This window comes from Carlito syrichta, unplaced genomic scaffold (genome assembly GCF_000164805.1).
Source record: "Carlito syrichta isolate Samal-C Ts95f unplaced genomic scaffold, Tarsius_syrichta-2.0.1 Scaffold312061, whole genome shotgun sequence".
NCBI lineage: Eukaryota > Metazoa > Chordata > Mammalia > Primates > Tarsiidae > Carlito > Carlito syrichta.
In genome coordinates, this window is record NW_007256157.1 from 7,548 (window position 1) to 24,973 (window position 17,426).

The window sequence follows — 17,426 nt, forward strand, 5'->3', positions numbered from 1 at the left end:
GCCGGGCCCCGCGCTCCTCCACGCGCCCCCGGGGAGGAGGACGGGGCGGCCGCGCCCTGCCCTGGCGCCTGTGTGTGCGTCCCCGAGTCCCGGCACAGCGGCTGCGAGGGCCGCGGCCTGCAGGCTGTGCCCCGCGGCTTCCCCAACGACACGCAGCTCCTGGACCTGAGGAGGAACCACTTCCCCTCGGTGCCCCGAGCGGCCTTCCCCGGCCTGGGCCGCTTGGTGTCGCTGCACCTGCAGCACTGCGGCATCGCCGAGCTGGAAGCGGGCGCCTTGGCGGGGCTGGGCCGCCTGATCTACCTCTACCTCTCCGACAACCAGCTCTCAGGCCTCAGCGCTGCTGCCCTCGAAGGGGCCCCTCACCTAGGCTACCTGTACCTGGAGCGCAACCGCTTCCTGCAGGTGCCCGGGGCTACCCTGCGCGCCCTGCCCAGTCTCTTCTCCCTGCACCTGCAGGACAACGCTGTGGACCGCCTGGCACCTGGGGATCTGGCCGAGGCACGGGCCTTGCGTTGGCTTTACCTGAGTGGAAACCGCATCACCCAAGTGTCCCCTGGGGCGCTGGGCCCTGCTCGGGAGCTGGAGAAGCTGCACCTTGACAGGAACCGGCTGCGAGAGGTGCCCACTGGAGCCTTGGAGGGTCTGCCTGCCCTCCAGGAGCTGCAGCTCTCCGGGAACCCACTCAAGACCCTGCGAGCTGGGGCCTTCTCACCTATGGGCAGGTCGCTGCAGCACCTCTTCCTGAACAGCAGCGGCCTGGAGCAGGTGGGCACGTGGTGTGTAGAGGGTGGAAAGAGGCAGCACAAGGCCATGTGCAACATGCATTCACTCAACAAGCATTTGCCACCCCCTTGGTGCCAGGTTCTAGGTTGGGCATGGGGACCCAGAGATAAAGCAGACACTACACCTGCCCTTGGGGAGGTAGGTGTGGGTGACAGGCCAGGCAGGATCCAGTACTACACAACTAGAGGGTGCCCAGGGAGAGCACTGCTGGAGTATAGAGGATAGAGGAATTTGGGACCATGAGGTCACTTGTTTGCACACATTGAGCTCTCAAGAGGTTTTGCCATGATCTAGGCATCTAGGCGACTTAGAGCAAGTGCTTTGCCATCCGACCACCCAGGATTTTGACCCCAGGACTGCACTTTCTACCTGGACCACCTTGGGCTCTCTAATTCCCCTTCTGCTGGGAAGATGGGGTTCCTTCCTAGACCTGGGGGTAGGACAGGTCTGCCAGGAGCACACATTAGGGCGTGGCATCTCTTTGCAGATTTCTCCTGGGGCCTTTTCAGGCCTGAGTCCCAGGCTCCAGAGCCTGCACCTGCAGAAGAACCAGCTTCGGACCTTGCCTGCCCTGCCCAGTCTCAGCCAGCTTGAGCTCATTGACCTCAGTGGCAATCCCTTCCACTGTGACTGCCAGCTGCTCCCACTGCACAGGTGGGCACCCTCACCTGGACCCCAAGCCAGAGACCCACTGGCTCCTGTTATTAAGCCCCTGCCATCTCCCTGGGGTACCATGTCTGTGCCCAGTTGAGGCAGGTCCTGTCAGAGTCAGGCATGAATGAGCCCTTCCTAGGGGGACTGTGACTTTTTACCAACTAACTTTGGAAGTCACATAACCTCTGTGCCCATCAGTCAAAAGAGGAATGAAGTATCTACCTCATGATAGTTGTTATAAGAATTAAAGTAGACAACACCCTTGGGTCTCCTCCCACTGTGGGAGCTTTTCTGTCTTCTCAAATCCTGCTTTCTCAAAAAAAAGAAAAAAGAAATTAGTGCTGGGCACAGTGGCTCACACCTGTCATCCCAGCACTTTGGGAGGCCAAGGTGAGAGGATTGGCTAAGCCCACGGGTTTCAGACCAGCCTAGACAACATGGCGACACCTCGTCTCTAAAATAAATCAAAAAATTAGCCAGGCATGGTAGTGCATGCCTGTAGTTCCAGCTACTCGGAAGGCTGAGGTGGAAGGATCACCTAATCCCAACAGATTGAGGCTGTGGTAGCTGTGAGCATGCCACTGCACTCCAGCCTGGATGACAGAGTGAGACTCTGACTCAAAAAAAAAAAAAAGAATTAGTTAGCATGTTATGAATTGAAGAGTGTGTGGCACATCATAAGCCCTCTATAAATGTTTGTGACTTGTAGGTCACATACTTGGTGAGCTACTGAGCCAGAACTCTCAGCAGAGCCTGCTGTCACTCACAGGCCACTCTGCCCCCAAATTCCCAATGACCTCTTTGACCTCCTTAGAAAAGCTCTCAGTACAAAGTCAAACAAGTAGGCTATCCAAACTCTCTCATCTCTCCAGGTGGCTCACTGGGTTGAACCTGCGAGTAGGGGCTATCTGTGCTACCCCTCCCAGGGTCCAGGGCCAAAGGGTGAAGGCTGCAGCTGCTGTCTTTGAAGCCTGCCCGGGATGGGCTGCCAGGAAGGCCAAGCGGACACCAGCCTCCAGGCCTGGCGCCAGGAAAACCCCCACCAAGGGAAGAAAGTGGGGAGCAAATAAGGTTGGCCATGGGCTGGGTGGGCCAGATTCCAAAGCCTCCCAGGGGGTGTGACCTGGCTTGGTTCCGATTTATGTGGTTCCAGAGCTGGGCAATGACCCTGTTGCATCCGTTCCATAATGTCCAACCTCCTCTCCTCACCTCCTCTACCTCTGGGCCAGGCCCAGGTTTGGTTTGTAAGGAAATGAATGTATATAATTTCTGTGGGAAGTGGCCTTTCCTATAAGCCACAGCATGCTGGTCCCAGTATGTCCCTAAAATCAGTCCTGCTAGGCCAGAGCGTAGTGGTTCAAGCCTGTAATGCCAGCACTTTGGGAGGCTGAAACAAGAGAATTGCCTGAGTTCAGGGGTTTGAGACCAGCCTGGGCAACCTGGTGAGACCTCGTCTCTACAATAAATCAAAAAATTAGGCAGGGAGGTAGCATGCGCCCACAGTTCCAGCTACTTGGAAGGCTGAGGCAGAAGGATCGCCTGAGCCTAGCAGGTCGAGGCTGCACTGGCTGTGCGCATGCCACTGCACTCCAGACTGGGTGACAGAGACTCTGACTCAAAAAAAAAATTGGCTGGGTGTGGTGGCATGTGCCTATAGTTCCAGCTACTTGGAAGACTGAGGCAGAAGGATTGCCTGAGCCCAGCAGGTCAAGGTTGTGGTGGCTGTGAGCATGCCACTGCACTCCAGCCTGGGCAACAGAGTAAGATTCTGACTCAACCCCGCCCCCAAAACCCAAAATATATTAGAGAGTCAAGAAGGACTTGGACAGAAAGAAAAGGCAAACCAGAAAGTACTGTTACCCCTTCTTCTCCCTCCTAGATGCTGGTGAAGGGGGGAGGAGCCCCCTTTAGGGCCACCTCAGCCAGTAGGGGTGACCACACCCTATGTCATACCTGACCGTGGCTAACAGGGAATGAAAATGACAGGTCTAACCCAAGCTACATGGGCCAAGCCCACCATCCAGTCCTGTTGTTCTAGCATCTAGCAGCCTGGCTGAGCACACACCAGGCCGAGCACACACCAGGCCAAGTCCACCATAGGGGACACAGGCCCCTGCAAGACTCCCCACTACTCTTCCTTATAGGAATTGGAGTCAGTGCTCATGGCAAAAGAGAAAACAGCTCAAGGCCATCTCACAAGTCACTAAAACCCACTTCCTGGTCACTGCTTCTTGGCTGCCCACCAGAGCTGGGTCTCTATGTGTGTCCCCAACACCCCTGGGGTGCTAGGAGAGCAGAGCACCAACCCTGGAGGCAGAGGCATTCTGCTTGGTTAGGTTTTTAGGCAGGGCTGCGCCTATCACACCACTCACTGTCAGTCAGGGGACCTTATCCTGCTCAGAGCTGCTCCAGAACTTTATTTACATGACTCGCTTGAGCAGACACACACAGTTCTGTCTGCCCTCCAGTGTGACCCAGATAGCCCCACCCCTGGCAACAGAGGGTTTGGTGGAGGCTTCTATAAGGGGAAGCAGCATGAGCAGTTGGTGTTTCAGCTTCGGCAATGCTGGCTGTACAGGGAGTCGTTCACAGAACAGTTTGGGGTCTCCGGCAGCCCCAGTCATGTAGGCCTTGCCAGAGGAGGGCACAGGAAACTCAAGGTGGGTCCTCCAGTACCCAGTCTTCACAGTACCAGGCAGGATTTACACACAGAGAATCAGCCTCCAACTAAAGTAAGGTAGAACGTGGTGGTGATAGAGAAGCCCAGGATCTGCACTCTCCTTAATAGCCCTGGACTGGTTTCCAGCTAGGGGCTAGGCTGGCGGCAGGAAGGCTCAGTCATCTGTCTCCTGCTTGATGTTCTCAACGGGGACGGGCAGCTCTGGACTCGAAGACTTAGCTGGCGAGGCCATGTCCAGATGCTCTTCCTTCACACGCACGGCAATGACTGAAGAGGGAGGAGAGGTGGGTGGGTGGGCAGGGAGAGCAGAGTGAGAGAGCAAGTAGCTCCTGGAAGGGTGAGGACACAGGACCTAGGAAAGGGACCTGGCTTCCTACAGAAGGGGGCCCTCAGAATGCACCTTTACCTCCTGCTCATCCTTTGGGAGGACAGCAGCAGCAAAGGCCCAGGGTCCCAGGCACACCCGAGTCAGGTAGGCTGTGCCAGAGATACTGGCATCTGCCAATCTGTCACCATCCTGCCAAGCGTGGGCCAGGGTACCTGGCTGGAGAGGGGCTCAGCTTGATCAGAGTTGGGGGGTAGGTGTTTGGGAAGCACTCTGGGTCCAGTGGTACAAGGACTGCTTCGTGCAAAGAAAATTCCCATCAAACTTGACTCTACTCTTCTGTGCCCAGGTGGGGAAGGAAAGGGGTCGCCTCTGAGCAGAGCAGGCCGGTCCTGCCTCCGCCCAGCCTGATGGCTCTTACTCTCATCAGGAACAGGCTCCGATGAGGTCTTCGCCGCAACCTGCAGGTCATCCTCCAGCAGGGGCTTCTTGGAGCCCTGTCTGAGGGTCCGTGTCTTGGTCGGCGGGACTCTTTTCCCTTTGAATAAAAAAAATGGACTCAACCCAACATTAGTGTCCTTTCTATGTGAGGCTTGATGGGCTGGGTCTCACCCCATGGTCAGGCGGCATGGCAGAGGGAAAAGTACCAGTTTGGAGACAGAAGGCCTGAACTCCAACTCTTTGTACAGGCATGTGCCACCACACCAGCTAATTTTTGATTTATTGTAGAGACGAAGTATCCTCAAGTTGCCCAAGCTGGTCTTGAAGCCCTGAGCTCAGGCAATCCTCTCGCCTCAGCCTCCCAAAGTGCTGGGATTACAGACATGAGCCACTGCGCCTGGCTGGACTCCAATTCTGACAACACCCCTTAGTGGCTGTGTGGCTGGAGGTTAGAAAGTCTCTCCTGTGGGGGATTAGTAACACCGCCTCTCTCAAGAGCCAAGACTCAGAGCAATTGTGGTTAGTCTCCTTTTCCTTTTTGAGTTGGAGTCTCACTCTGTTGCCCAGGCTGGAGTACAGTGGCACACTCGCGGCCACCACAGCCTCGGTCTCCTGGGCTCAGGCAATCCTTCCGCCTCAGCCTTCCAAGTAGCTGGAAGCACAGGCACGCATGACCATGCCCAGCTAATTTTCTGATTTATTGTAGAGACGAGGTCTCACCATGTTGCTTAGGTTGGTCTCAAACCCCTGAGCTCAAACAATCCTCTTGCCTCTGCCTCCCAAAGTTCTGGGATTACAGGCGTGAGCCACCACACCCAGTTAGTTTCCTTTTTCTCTTTTTTTTTTTTTGAATCGGAGTCTTGCTCTGTCACCCAGGCTGGAGTGCAGTGGCATGCTCACAGCCACTAAAGCCTCGACCTGCTGGTTTCAGGCAATCCTTCCGCCTCAGCCTTCCAAGTAGCTGGAACTATAGGCATGCGCCATCACACCCAGCTAATTTTTTATTTATTGTAGAGATGAGGTCTCACCAAGTTGCCCAGTCTGGTCTCAAACTTGAGGGCTAAGGCAATTCTCTCACTTTGGCATCCCAAAGTACTGGGATTATAGGCATGAGCCACCGCACCCAGCCTCGTTTCCTTTTTCAATCTTTTATTTCTTCCTGAAACATGCAACATTCCTGGTCCTACAGTTTTGAATGGCACAGAGCCTCCAGCTGCTTGATAAGTGTCATATTCTCACTTCATCTTAATCCTGCTCAGGGACTGTTTCCACTTTGTCCTGTTTCAGGACGTCTTCTTCCCTGCGCGGTGCCACTTAGTGGAGACCATGTCCCTGTCCCAGGCCTGTGACTCTGAAGGACAGCTTTGCTCTTTCCTCTTCTGCCCCTGAACTGAGCCGACACTGGGCTCAGGATCTGTCGAGTGAGGCCCTGCTGGAGGAAGTGACACCAACAGCCTCCAACTGCCAGGTGGAGTCCAGTCCAGCCTGCCTTTGCTCCCACCCTCAAGGAGGTTGCAAGGGAAAACAACAGCCTTGCAAAGACAGCTTCTATTTCTTTCTGTGTCTCCTTCAGAACCTGGCAGCTGTAGATTGCTAAGGAGGCCAGGCTGTTTTTTTAGGCCATGGGACAGCAGGGATGGGGATCCCCCTCACCTCTCTCAAATATAATCTATGATCTCTTTTCCTCAGCATCCTGCCCATTGCCAGACAGAGAACATTCCCTATTCATGTTCTGTGTCCCCAAAGACACAGGGTGAAAGGGCAAGGCAGAGGAGATGGGATGGGCCACAAAGAGAGCTATATCAGTGGGGCAGCACCTGGGAACTGGCACCCGGGGCTGACCCCCACCACTGCTTCCAGGCCCCACACCTGCCTGGCCACTTTGGAACATCACTTACTTTTCTTCCCAAACTGTTTCTTTTTTTTCTTTGTGGCCTCTTTGGCCTTCAGAGGTGTGGCTGGTTCTGTTGTTAAAAGACAAAGGTGAAAGAGATGAGAAGATAGTTATGGGAGGACACAGGGTACAGGTGCATCCTAAGACCTTGTCCACCCTCCCACACAGGATGCCCATGACAGGAAGCCAAAGTGGGGTGATGAAGACAGGGTGGGACTGGGAGAGGAGCTGTTCTCCAGCCCCTCCTCTACCCTTGTCACCAGGGCAGCCCAAAGAGACCTGGGTAGTTTACCTGGGTGCACAAGGGCACAAGCAAATGACAGAGTGAGCAAGATGAAGGAAGGAGCTCTGCAGGCCAGAGGGAGAGGGAGACAGAGAAGTCAGGAGCAAGGGCAGGGAGACAGGACTCACTCTCTACTTGGAGTGGTCCATGAACCTTCTTGAGCTCATGCCAAAGAACTAAGGTGGGTATGCGGGTCAGGGCAGGAAGGAAAAATGAAGTGGAAAGAAATTCAAGAGCCACTAGGGCCGCAAGAGCCCAGACCTGCGGCCACAGGCGGCTGGAGCTGGTAGCCAGTTAGCTCACACCAGCCAACGGGGTAGATGTCTGGGGACTCGCAGTCCACCCACTGGTCATATTCGCTGTCCCAGCCATCAAAGTGGATGCTGAGGAGCCGATGCACCACCCGTTTCACTGTGGCCACGCAGATGAGCCGGGGCTCCATCAGGTCCACAGCCTCTAGCTTCATGCCCACCTTGAAGCCGTGGTTGGGGCAGTCCTGGGGTGGAGGAAGAAGGCAGTTGTCAAGCCAGCCAGTTCCCTGCCCCAGCAGGCTTACCAAAGGGCACTGGCAGAAACTGGGGGTGAGGGGCTGGCACCAGAATGCCTGCAGTGGCAGGTTCCTCTGGTCAACAATCCCATGGCACATCTCTCCCAAGCATGAGCCCCTCTGTGGAAACTCCCCCCTGGAAGTAGCTGATGTCAGCAGTAGGGACCCGAGAGTAATGGCTGGAATTTTTACTGACAGCAGTGGGCAGAGGGTCAGTCCTGCAGGCCCCTTGCTCTGTCTTAGATCTCCTCACCATATTAAAGAGTCTTGATGGAGCAGCTTTCGACTTGGTCTTCTCCAAGTAGGTCTCCCAGTTGAAAGTCTGTGTCTCATACCCTGGAGGAGCAAAATGCTTAGATGCAGAGGGAGAGGAGGGGAAACTGGAAGTAGGTCATGAGAGGGAAAGGAACACACTGCCAAAGGGGCACTGCAACTCCATTAGCAGCCTTCTTCTCTCCTCTTCATGCTGATATCTGCTGTAGAACTATGGTACTGACGTACAGGTTGTTCACTACCCAAAGGGACAAGTGAGAGCTCTGTTTACCAATCACACACCAGCCATGGGGCCGAGTCAGCCCTGGCATTTAAGGGTTAGTGGTGGCCCTAGGTGACTGTCACCTCTTCCACACACGTTCTTCCAAACCCCAGGGGTCTGACTTAACCAGGAATCTGGGTCTGTGGCCTCACACTTTCGTTCTGGGTGGTGGCTTCTCTAGTCTTACCTTTTGGGGGTGTGAGCTCAGTGTCATTCTTCTGGCAGAAAGTAGCTGGGAAGATGGCGTGGGAGGAGGCGTGGTAGCAGAACCAGTCAGAGCCATCTGTGGAGGGCCCCCCATCCACACAGATCATCAGGTAGCCGTCCAGGAGAACCTGGGGGAGGGGTGGGGCAGACAGTGAACATCATATCCAGGGCAAGGGGACATATCCAAGGCAGAAGGATGCAAACGACCTAGAGCTCAGTCCTCCCAGAACACCCTGCACTTCTCCTCCAGAGCTCCCAGTACTTCTATGACATATACTTGTGAGATTATTTATCCTCCCCACATGACAACAAATGCCATGCCAGCAGGGACTCTGTGTCATTACTACTGTGTTCTCACACATGCCCAGCATGGAGAATTCCTGAATGGTCAAGTCAGTAGCAGTCTTCCAGTGGGGCCAAAGGAAGATGGTTGTTTGCTCCTCAGGCTGTGGCAATAATGGATGAGGTTTGGAGCAAAGTGAGTCTGGCTGTGGATCTCAGGTAGGTCAGCACTCCAAGGAGATGGCATGCAGCAGGAGGACCCCAGTGAGGTGATAGGGTGGGCTGACACAGGACAAAGCTCAAGGTTTAGTAAGCACCTATCCAATGAGCCTTGGACCCTGACATGAAAGCAGATTCTGAGCAAGGAGCAGGTAAGGTTCCTAATCACAAGTCAGGTACGCTGGAAGCAGCCATTGTTGAGAAGGTAGAATGAATGTCCCCTTGGCTGCAAGAGCCCCTGATGGTGGAAAGCAGCTCTGCACCACACTGGTCCCCTTAGAAAGTCATGCTTGCCAGGCATGGTGGCTCACACCTGTAATCCCAGCACTTTGGGAGGTAGAGGCGAGGACTGTCTGAGCCCAAGGGTTCAAGACCAACCTGGGCAACATGGTGAGACCTTGTCTCTACAAGAAACTAGTTGGGCATGGTGGTGTGAGCCTGTGGTATCAGCTACTTGGAAGGCTGAAGCAGAAGGATCACCTGAGCCTAGCAGGTCGAGGCTGTGGTGGTCATGATTGTACCACTGCACTCCAGCCTGGGTGACAGAGGGAGACTCTGACTCAAAAAAAAAAGAAAAAAGCCATGTTGGAGGTAGAGGGCCAGCCTCAGGCTCACCTTGCAGATGGTTGCTACGCAGATGTTACCCAGGTTCAAAGGGTCAATGGCCTCCAGCTTCATCCCCTCCTCAAACCAACCGCCTTCTGTATAGACAGCTCGTACCTTAAAAGAATGGGACAGCTGGGGAAGCTCTGGGCAGGTTGGGGGGAGGGCGGGGGAAGCAGGTTTCATCTACTATTGGCCTGGGGACAAAACCAGATGGAAAGGAATAATCCCAGAAAGAAGCCAGGGTCCTCAGGTCTGGAATGGACCTATGGCCAAGGGGAAAAGAGGTCAGGGGCTATGCCTCACCTTCTTTTTTTTAATGTAATACTTTTAAAGTTATTTTTATTTTAGATACGGGGGGATGCATGCATGTTTGTTACATGAACATATTGTGTAGTGGTGGGGATTGGGTCTCAAGTGGCCCATTCCTCAGATAGTGAACACTGTGCCCTGCAGTTAGTTTCTGAACCCTAGCCCTCCCTCCCCACTCCCCACTGGTGTCCTCGGTGTCTATTATTTCCATCTTTGTGCCTTACCTTCTTGAATAGGTAAGGAACGGCATCACAGTAGATTTTCCGGAAGGTGGGATGATGAGCCATGTCACTTCGTCTCTCTTTTGAGGAAATGGTGAAGGGAGAGAGGAAAAGAAGGGAGTTGAAGGCAGTAGACAGGACCAGCTCCATGCCTCCCCAGGAACGTGAGGCTGCTCTACACATGCTCTCGGCTGTATCTCAAAACCCTTCACTCCAGATCGGCAGACAGTGGGTTGAGTCCAGAAAACATCAAGAGCTTTCAGTAGAGACTACTCAGTTCTTGAGACCCAAACTCTTCCCACATGACATGAAAGAGGATTGGGGCTGGTAACATGTGGGTTCAAATCTTGATTTTGTATAGGCTCGATGGCTCAGCCTGTAATCCCAGCACTTTGGGAGGCTAAGGCGAGTGGATTGTCTGAACCCGTGGGTTCGAGACCAGCCCAGGTGCCTTGGCGAGACCTCGTTTCTACAATAAAATCAAGAAATTAGCCGGGCGTGGTAGCACGTGACTGTAGTTCCAGCTGGAAAGCCGAGGCGGAAGGATCGCTGGAGCCCAGCGGGTCAACACTGGGGGCTGGCCGTGAGTGTGCCACTGCACTCCAGCCTAGGTGACAGAGTGAGATTCCAACTCACACACACACACACAAATTCTTGATTTTTACCACTTATAAGTTAAGTTAAGTGACCCTGGTCAAGTCACTTCAGCTCCCTGGAGCTCAGAACCATCACCTATGGGGTGGTCATGCTCATCTCTACCTCCCAGCACTGTTGCCTGGGGTAGAGAAGATGCTCCCGCCCAATCCTTGGGGAAGCAGAACCCAGGGTCTCTCTGGCCTGGGGCTCTGCTAACCTGACATCTTGATGCCGTGGCCAACACGCCGTGACCAACCCACTGGGTGGATCAGGGGGCTCCACATGTGGCACCAAAAGTCATCATCACTGTCACCATCCTCGTAGAGGAGCCGTAGTCGACCCCCAATGACTGTGTCCACCACAGCCATGCGGGTTCGTGACACTTGGGACTTGTCCACCACCTCTAGCCGCATGCCTTGCCGAAAGGGGTACTTCATGCTTTCCACCATCTGCAATGACATCAGGACACAGGCCTTCTGTGACCATGGGCTCCTCCCAACCCCCTTCCTGCTATCTCTTTACAGTGAGTGATGGAATCATCCCATGCAGTCAGGAGGCGGGCAGATGAGCCTGCCTGTGCTGCCAGACTCAGATGGTCCCTGATTTCCTAGCATGAAATAGAGGGAAGTCACACAACTCACAACAGTGCCACTTCTCATCACTAAAACACCAGTAAGTAAAGATGATGCAAATCACAAAACCCGTTTTAGTCCACGGAAACTCAAGTAACCCAGTGATCAACTGAACTTCCCAGAGTAACATAGACTAATGGCAGAACTAGGCCTTGAGAACTAGAACTGGTGTCTAGTTTGTGCTCTTCACAGGCTCCGCACTCTGATCCCCAGACACCCCGCACTCCTCCTTCCTCCCAGCCCTCTGCAGATGGCACACACAAGGCTCACGTCCAGAGAACTGAGGCTCCTTGTGTCTCTGACCCAAAGAAGGGACAGTGACCAAGATGTCCTTGAGCTTCCCTAGAGAGTCACAGTGGTGGAGGTTAGGAGATTCTTTTTTGTTCACTGTGACTTAGGTGCTGTCCTGCTTGGAGTAGGCAATAGGTGTGATTTAGGGCTTGGTCAGGGAGAATCAGCCCAGCCCACACTGAGGATTGCTATTTCTAAACACACCAGGAAGAGAAGCACTTTGGAGGTCCAATAGCCACCAGACAAAGGTGACACAAGAATCCTAATCAGCCAGATCCCTCAGCCCCAGCTCAAGGACTAGAATACATTCTGATACCAACTGCCTGTCCTATGTCCTACATCACAGCTCCTCCTTGAGGAGAGTGAGACAGTACAGGGTGAGGGCTGGTTTGGGGTCTCCCGGGCCACCTTCTCTGCCATGCTCCCTACCTCTATGGCTACCACAGTGAAACCCACAACCCAACCACACTTTATTGCCCTTATTTGTTTAGGATAACACTGCAAAACTTGAGCCCTATAAGGTTAGAAGCTAGGACTGATTCATTTCTACATTCTCAGCTCTGAGCACAGAACTAGGTACAGAGTTAGTGCTCAGGTGATTTCTTCCAAATGATTGAATGCACAAATACATGCTCAAACACCTGATCTTCACTGATGGATCATTCATTCACTCAAAACATTCTCCTGAGCACTTACCACACTGCAGACATTGATGGGCCATGTCTGGATTGAAACTTCTTCGACAAACCCACTCCCTTCTCCCCTCCCCACTTCCAAACTCCAGAGAGGATTGACAAGTCTGGCCAGGTGCAATGGCTCATGCCTATAATGCCAGCACTTTGGGAGGTGGTGGTAAGAGGATTGCCTGAGCCCACGGGTTCAAGACCAGCCTGGGCAATGTGGCAAGATCTCATCTCTACAATAAGTCAAAAAATTAGCTGGGTGTGGTGGCACATGCCTGTAGCTCCAGCTACTTGGAAGGCTGAGGTGGAAGGATTGCCTGAGCCCAGCAGATTGAGGTTGCAGTGGCCATGAGCATGCCACTGCACTCCCGCCAGGGTGACAGATGACAGAGTGAGACTCCAACTCAAAAAAAAAAAGGGACTGACAAGTCAGCAGCTGAGTGCTTGCTTCCCAAGGGCAGGGCCTGGCAACATTCAGGCTGTGGTCTCCACATCAAAGCATGCTGTGCTTCAAGTTTCTTCATGAGGCAGTGAACTCCTGAGGATCAGCTCAACAGGCCTTTCTGGCCCTGTGCCCACAACTGCCTCACAGCGCCTTGCCATTCTCTCCCCAATGTCATCCTCTTGCTCCAGTCAGGGCTGGAGCCATCCCATTCTGCTTTTGTATCCTCTCCAGCGTGCACTGTGGGACTCAGTACATAAGAATCAGTACATGCTTGCTGCCTGGGTTACATGGAACCCTGCCTCTCTGCCCAGAATCATGCTTTTTTTCAAGTAAAGAAAAAAAGTCCACCTTGATGCCCCTAAGTGGTCTGTGCCACCTATCACCATCTCCCTTGTCCTAAGATAAGGGCAGGCTGAGAAAGAGTAAATTATCACCTCTAATCACCAAATCTGTTAATTGTGCAAGGCACCATGAGAAATACAGATGAAAAGGTTTAGTCATATTAGGAAAAGGATATGGAAAGATAATTAACAACATAGATAAATATCAAATTAATAGTATCCAAAAGTTCAAATAAGGGAAAAATCATTTTTACTTTGGGGGGAAAAAAGTCAAGGAATGCTTCTTTGAGGTGCTCTGAACCACTCCTTGCTGAAAGCTGACACTCCATGATGTGCAACCTTTTAACTCGGTGTTCAGTGCCCTGGGTAAGATGACCCCAACTTCCATTTGATCTTTATTTTTTACTTCCATACCACCCATGCCCTACTGATTAAAGACAAATGCCATTTTCTCCATGATGTCTTCCCTGATACCTGCTCCTCCTGAGACCACAAGGCCAGTTTAATTGTGTGTCCTGGTAGTACTTGCATTACATCACCCTGCACACTGCTGTGAGGCTTACCCAGGAAAGCATGAGAACACCAACATGAACACCTGGTTTAAAAGACCTCAGATGTGGTCCAGACACCTTTACAAGATGCCTGGCAAAGAGAGGTGGGAGAGTGTCTTTACTGTATACCCTTTTGATCCCTTTGATTTTTTTATTTTGAGATTTTTTTCTTTGAGTCAGTCTCACTGCTGCTGGAGTATAGTAGCACGCTCACGGCTACAGCAGCCTCAACCTGCTGGGCTCAGGTGATCCTTCTGCCCCACCCTTCCAAGTAGTTGAAACCACAGGCATGTGCCACCATGCCTGGTTAATTTTTTGATCTATTGTAGAGATGTGGTCTCATCAAGTCTCATCAAGTTGCCTCGGGCTGGTCTCGAACCCCTGGGCTCAGGCAATCTTTTTACCTCTATCTCCCAAAGTGCTGAGGTCTGTAATGTCACACCTGTAGTGCGAGTCACCACGGCTAGCTTGATTCTTTTTACCAAGTGCATATATGACTTTTATTTCTTGTTTTTTTAGTAGAGGTCTTGCTATGTTACCCAGGCTGGAGTGCAGTGGCACAATCACAGCTCACCACTGCCCTCAACCTCCTGGGTGCAGGACTTTCTAATTTAAAGAACTAAATAGCTTTTAAAATTAGAATGAGGCCAGGTGTGGTAGCTCTCAGCCTGTAATCCCAGCACTTTGAGAGGCCGAGGCGAGAGGATTGCCTGAGTCCAGAGGTTTGAGACCAGCCTGGGCAACTTAGTGAGACCTCATCTCTACAATAAACCAAAAATCAGCTGGGCAAGGTAGCATGCGCCTAAAGTTCCAACTACTTGGAAGGCTGAAGTGGAAGGATCACCTAAGCCCAGCAGGTCGAGACTACAGTGGCCTTAAGTGTACCACTACACTCCAGCCTGGGCAATAGAGTGAGGCTCTGACTAAAAAAAAAAAAAAAAATTAAATTAATGCCATACAGAGATTCTGAGGCACATCCCTGATTCAGAACCAAGGCTATTTTATAATTATTCATGTATACAACTCTAATGTCCTCCAGTAGACTGGAGATTCCAGAATAACAGTGCCTCTATATTTTGTATTCCCACGGTATCTTGTATACAAGTACTTAATAAAATCTATTGAGTGAGCACTCCTAAAAAAATGTCATGAGCAAAGGTAAGGATCTGAAAGAGCAAATGGCAGACAAAGCAACATGATCGACATGGCTGGAACAAAGAGTCTGGGTAGGGAAGCAGATAATAACCACCCTACGACAGGGTTCAACTCCATCCTCAGGAAACATGGAGCCGCTGAAGATCATCAAGCAAGGAGTCAGACAAAATACTCCAATGAGAAATAGGAAGGATGGAGAAAAACAGGAGCAAGGAGGGAAATCGCTTAGGAGACCCAAAGGGCTCACTGCCAGACCTTGATATGGAAATCCACGGGAAGAGTCCTGGAGCCCACCAGCCGTTTCATGAGGTAGCCCTTCCAGTCGGTGAACTTGGCATGGATGGCTGTGGAGACACCCGCAGAATACTGGTTGCCCAGACTGACAAGACCCCCACCAACAGGGGGCGCCAGAGCTAACCCAGCAATCCACAGAAGGGAATGAACAATTTATTTCTGCCTCTTCAATCTGGCAATGACTTCATCTTACAAAACCAAGCTCCACAACTTGGATCTGCCCTGGTGCCTCTGGGATAGGGATGGCAGAAAGCAAGGGGGCAAAGTAGCTTCTGTTCTAACAAGACAACGGACGTCCCCCTACAGGAACTAGGATAGGGAATGTTCTCATCAACTCACTCCGAGGTGGCACTAGGATCTTGCTGTTGATGGCACACCAGCCAATGGGGTGGACATCCACGGTTCCCAGGTTACACCAGAAGTCATGGCTGGCATCATTTTCAAAGCCTTCATACCGGAGCAGCACACGATACCCTGAAAGGAAAGAAAAGGGCATCCGTGAGGAAGGAGTAAGCTGAGAAAGGTATGATCTTAGGCCTTACTTCTTCTCTAGCCTGAGCTGGACTTCCCAGTGCCTATTCCAAGAATTACCTTCAGGCAAGTTACTCCTGTTGTCCACAACAGTCCTAGTCAAACAAATTCATGCTATTTATTTGGAAAGCACTAAGGCATGGTGTTGAGATTTTCTATATCCTGATCATCCCTGCAGTAAACTTTACAAATTGGAGTTTCCAAGCCTGCCAGACTGTGTGGTCCCCTCTACAGTAGAAGACTCCTAAGAAGAGGGGCTCCTAAGAGGAGGGGCAGAAACTCCATTGGGTAAGTTTGTTTATGCAGTCGGTTTCTGCCTTGATACTGCCTACCCGTCTAAAGATGTTACTCTCTAAACACATCCCTGCCGTGCTGTGGCTAGATGAACACCCACCTGCTGTCTGGATGACAGAGGCGATCCAGTACACCCGGCTGGGGAGCACAGCATCACTGTTGAGAACCTCCACCTTCATCCCCTTCATCACATCTTCCCACTGGTCATAAAGTGGGACCTGTGTGGTGATGAGAGCGTTAAGAGGGAGAATGAGCCCAGGTTGGTGAGGAATCATGATGTCCTTCTCTGCATGTCAACTTTTCATATCACCCATGGTGTGCAGAAAGTCAGGCATGGTACTGGGCATGAAGCGATGAGGTCTGCTGTCCTTGAAGAGCCAAGATGGAATGGGGGTGATAGGGGACAGGGTGATTGCTGAAGATTCAAAGTCAGATAGAACTGAGACAGAACTAAGTCCTAGTCTTTACAGGACCAGTTCCTAACTGTATCATTTTGGACACTTTATACCTTAGTGAGTCTCAATACTTCTGTCCCTCTATCAGCCTATGTAATAGTAATACTTTCCAGTATTCATCATGTGCCAGGTACTGTGTTCTTGGCACAAATACGATCTTCCTTCAGTTGTCACTGAGTATTATTACCCTCCTGTTTACACAAAGCCATCTGCCCACATGTTCTTTCTCCAACTCCCCTATTATTAAAATGCTCCATGACAGTACTGGACTGTTTTGGTTGCCTTCCCAATACCTAATCCTCACTCTTTTGCCAACAATATCCTGATTGTCTGGGCTGAGCACAGTGGCTCACATCTGTAATCCCAGTACTTTGGGAGGCTGAGGTGGGAGGATTGCTTAAGCCCAGGAGTTCGAGACCAGCCAGAGGAATATAGTGAGACCGTGTCGCTACAGAAAGTCAAAAAACTAGGCTGGGCTCAGTGGCTCAGCCTGTAACCCCAGCACTTTGGGAGACCGAGGCGAGTGGATTGCCTGAGCCCGTGGGTTTGAGACCAGCCTGGGCAAGTTGGCGAGACCTTGTTTCTACAATAAAAAAAAAAAAATTAGGTGGGCATGGTAGCATTCGCCTGTAGTTCTAGCTACTTGGAAGGCTGAGGCAGAAGGATGACCAGAACCCAACAGGTCAACGCTGGGATGGCCGTGAGAGCTTCCCACTGCACTCCAGCCTGGGCAATGGAGTGGGACTCCAACTCAAAAAAAAAAAAAAATGAGCTGGGCATGGTGGTATGTACCTGTAGTCCTAGCTACTTAGGAGGCTGAGGTAGGAGGATCACTTAAGCCCAAGAGTTTGAGTCTGTGGTGATCTGTGACCATGCCACTGTACTCAGTCTGGGTAACAGAGACCCCCAACTCAAAAAAATAAACAATAGTACTGATTGTCCTTTGGAGAAATTTACTTTTTTTCATTCTCATTCTTGGCTTAGCCCAGTTGGGGTATCATATTCCAACTCTCTAGTCACAGAGATTGGTTCATCTCAAAATTCTGGCCGGGCTCGGTTGCTCAGCCTGTAATCCCACGCCTTTAGGAGGCTGAGGTGAGTGGATTGCCTGAGCCCACGGGTTCGAGAC

General features: G+C 51.9%; 3 protein-coding genes across 7 annotated transcripts in view; 2 read left to right on the plus strand and 1 right to left on the minus strand.

The window, feature by feature from the left end:
* LOC103271981 (chondroadherin-like protein) overlaps positions 1 to 671 on the plus strand; it is a 5,040-nt gene extending 4,369 nt beyond the window's left edge. Inside the window, exon 4 of the mRNA XM_021718268.1 lies at positions 200 to 671. Within this exon, the coding sequence (XP_021573943.1) occupies positions 200 to 298 (99 nt within the window). The 3' untranslated portion in view covers positions 299 to 671. The remainder of the gene's footprint in view (positions 1 to 199) is intronic.
* LOC110596666 (chondroadherin-like protein) overlaps positions 1 to 5,011 on the plus strand; it is a 9,350-nt gene extending 4,339 nt beyond the window's left edge. The window contains exons 2-5 of the mRNA XM_021718269.1: positions 460 to 768; positions 1,274 to 1,440; positions 2,313 to 2,511; positions 4,795 to 5,011. Coding sequence (XP_021573944.1) covers positions 718 to 768; positions 1,274 to 1,440; positions 2,313 to 2,511; positions 4,795 to 4,821 — 444 coding nt within the window. The 5' untranslated portion in view covers positions 460 to 717 and the 3' untranslated portion in view covers positions 4,822 to 5,011. The remainder of the gene's footprint in view (positions 1 to 459; positions 769 to 1,273; positions 1,441 to 2,312; positions 2,512 to 4,794) is intronic.
* L3MBTL2 (L3MBTL2, polycomb repressive complex 1 subunit) overlaps positions 3,827 to 17,426 on the minus strand; it is a 26,858-nt gene continuing 13,258 nt past the window's right edge. Inside the window, exons 6-17 of one of the 5 annotated variants that reach the window (XM_008069471.2) lie at positions 15,943 to 16,060; positions 15,357 to 15,491; positions 14,979 to 15,067; positions 10,843 to 11,074; positions 9,993 to 10,069; positions 9,469 to 9,573; positions 8,333 to 8,480; positions 7,864 to 7,946; positions 7,325 to 7,559; positions 6,785 to 6,850; positions 4,867 to 4,983; positions 3,827 to 4,387 (exon numbers count right to left, since the gene is read on the minus strand). In XM_008069471.2, the coding sequence (XP_008067662.1) occupies positions 4,275 to 4,387; positions 4,867 to 4,983; positions 6,785 to 6,850; positions 7,325 to 7,559; positions 7,864 to 7,946; positions 8,333 to 8,480; positions 9,469 to 9,573; positions 9,993 to 10,069; positions 10,843 to 11,074; positions 14,979 to 15,067; positions 15,357 to 15,491; positions 15,943 to 16,060 (1,518 nt within the window). In that variant the 3' untranslated portion in view covers positions 3,827 to 4,274. Of the gene's footprint in view, positions 4,388 to 4,490; positions 4,984 to 6,024; positions 6,319 to 6,784; positions 6,851 to 7,324; positions 7,560 to 7,863; positions 7,947 to 8,332; positions 8,481 to 9,468; positions 9,574 to 9,992; positions 10,070 to 10,842; positions 11,075 to 14,978; positions 15,068 to 15,356; positions 15,492 to 15,942; positions 16,061 to 17,426 lie in introns of those variants that run through there. The other 4 variants (XM_008069473.2, XM_008069470.2, XM_008069472.2 and 1 more) reach the window with 4 other exon arrangements.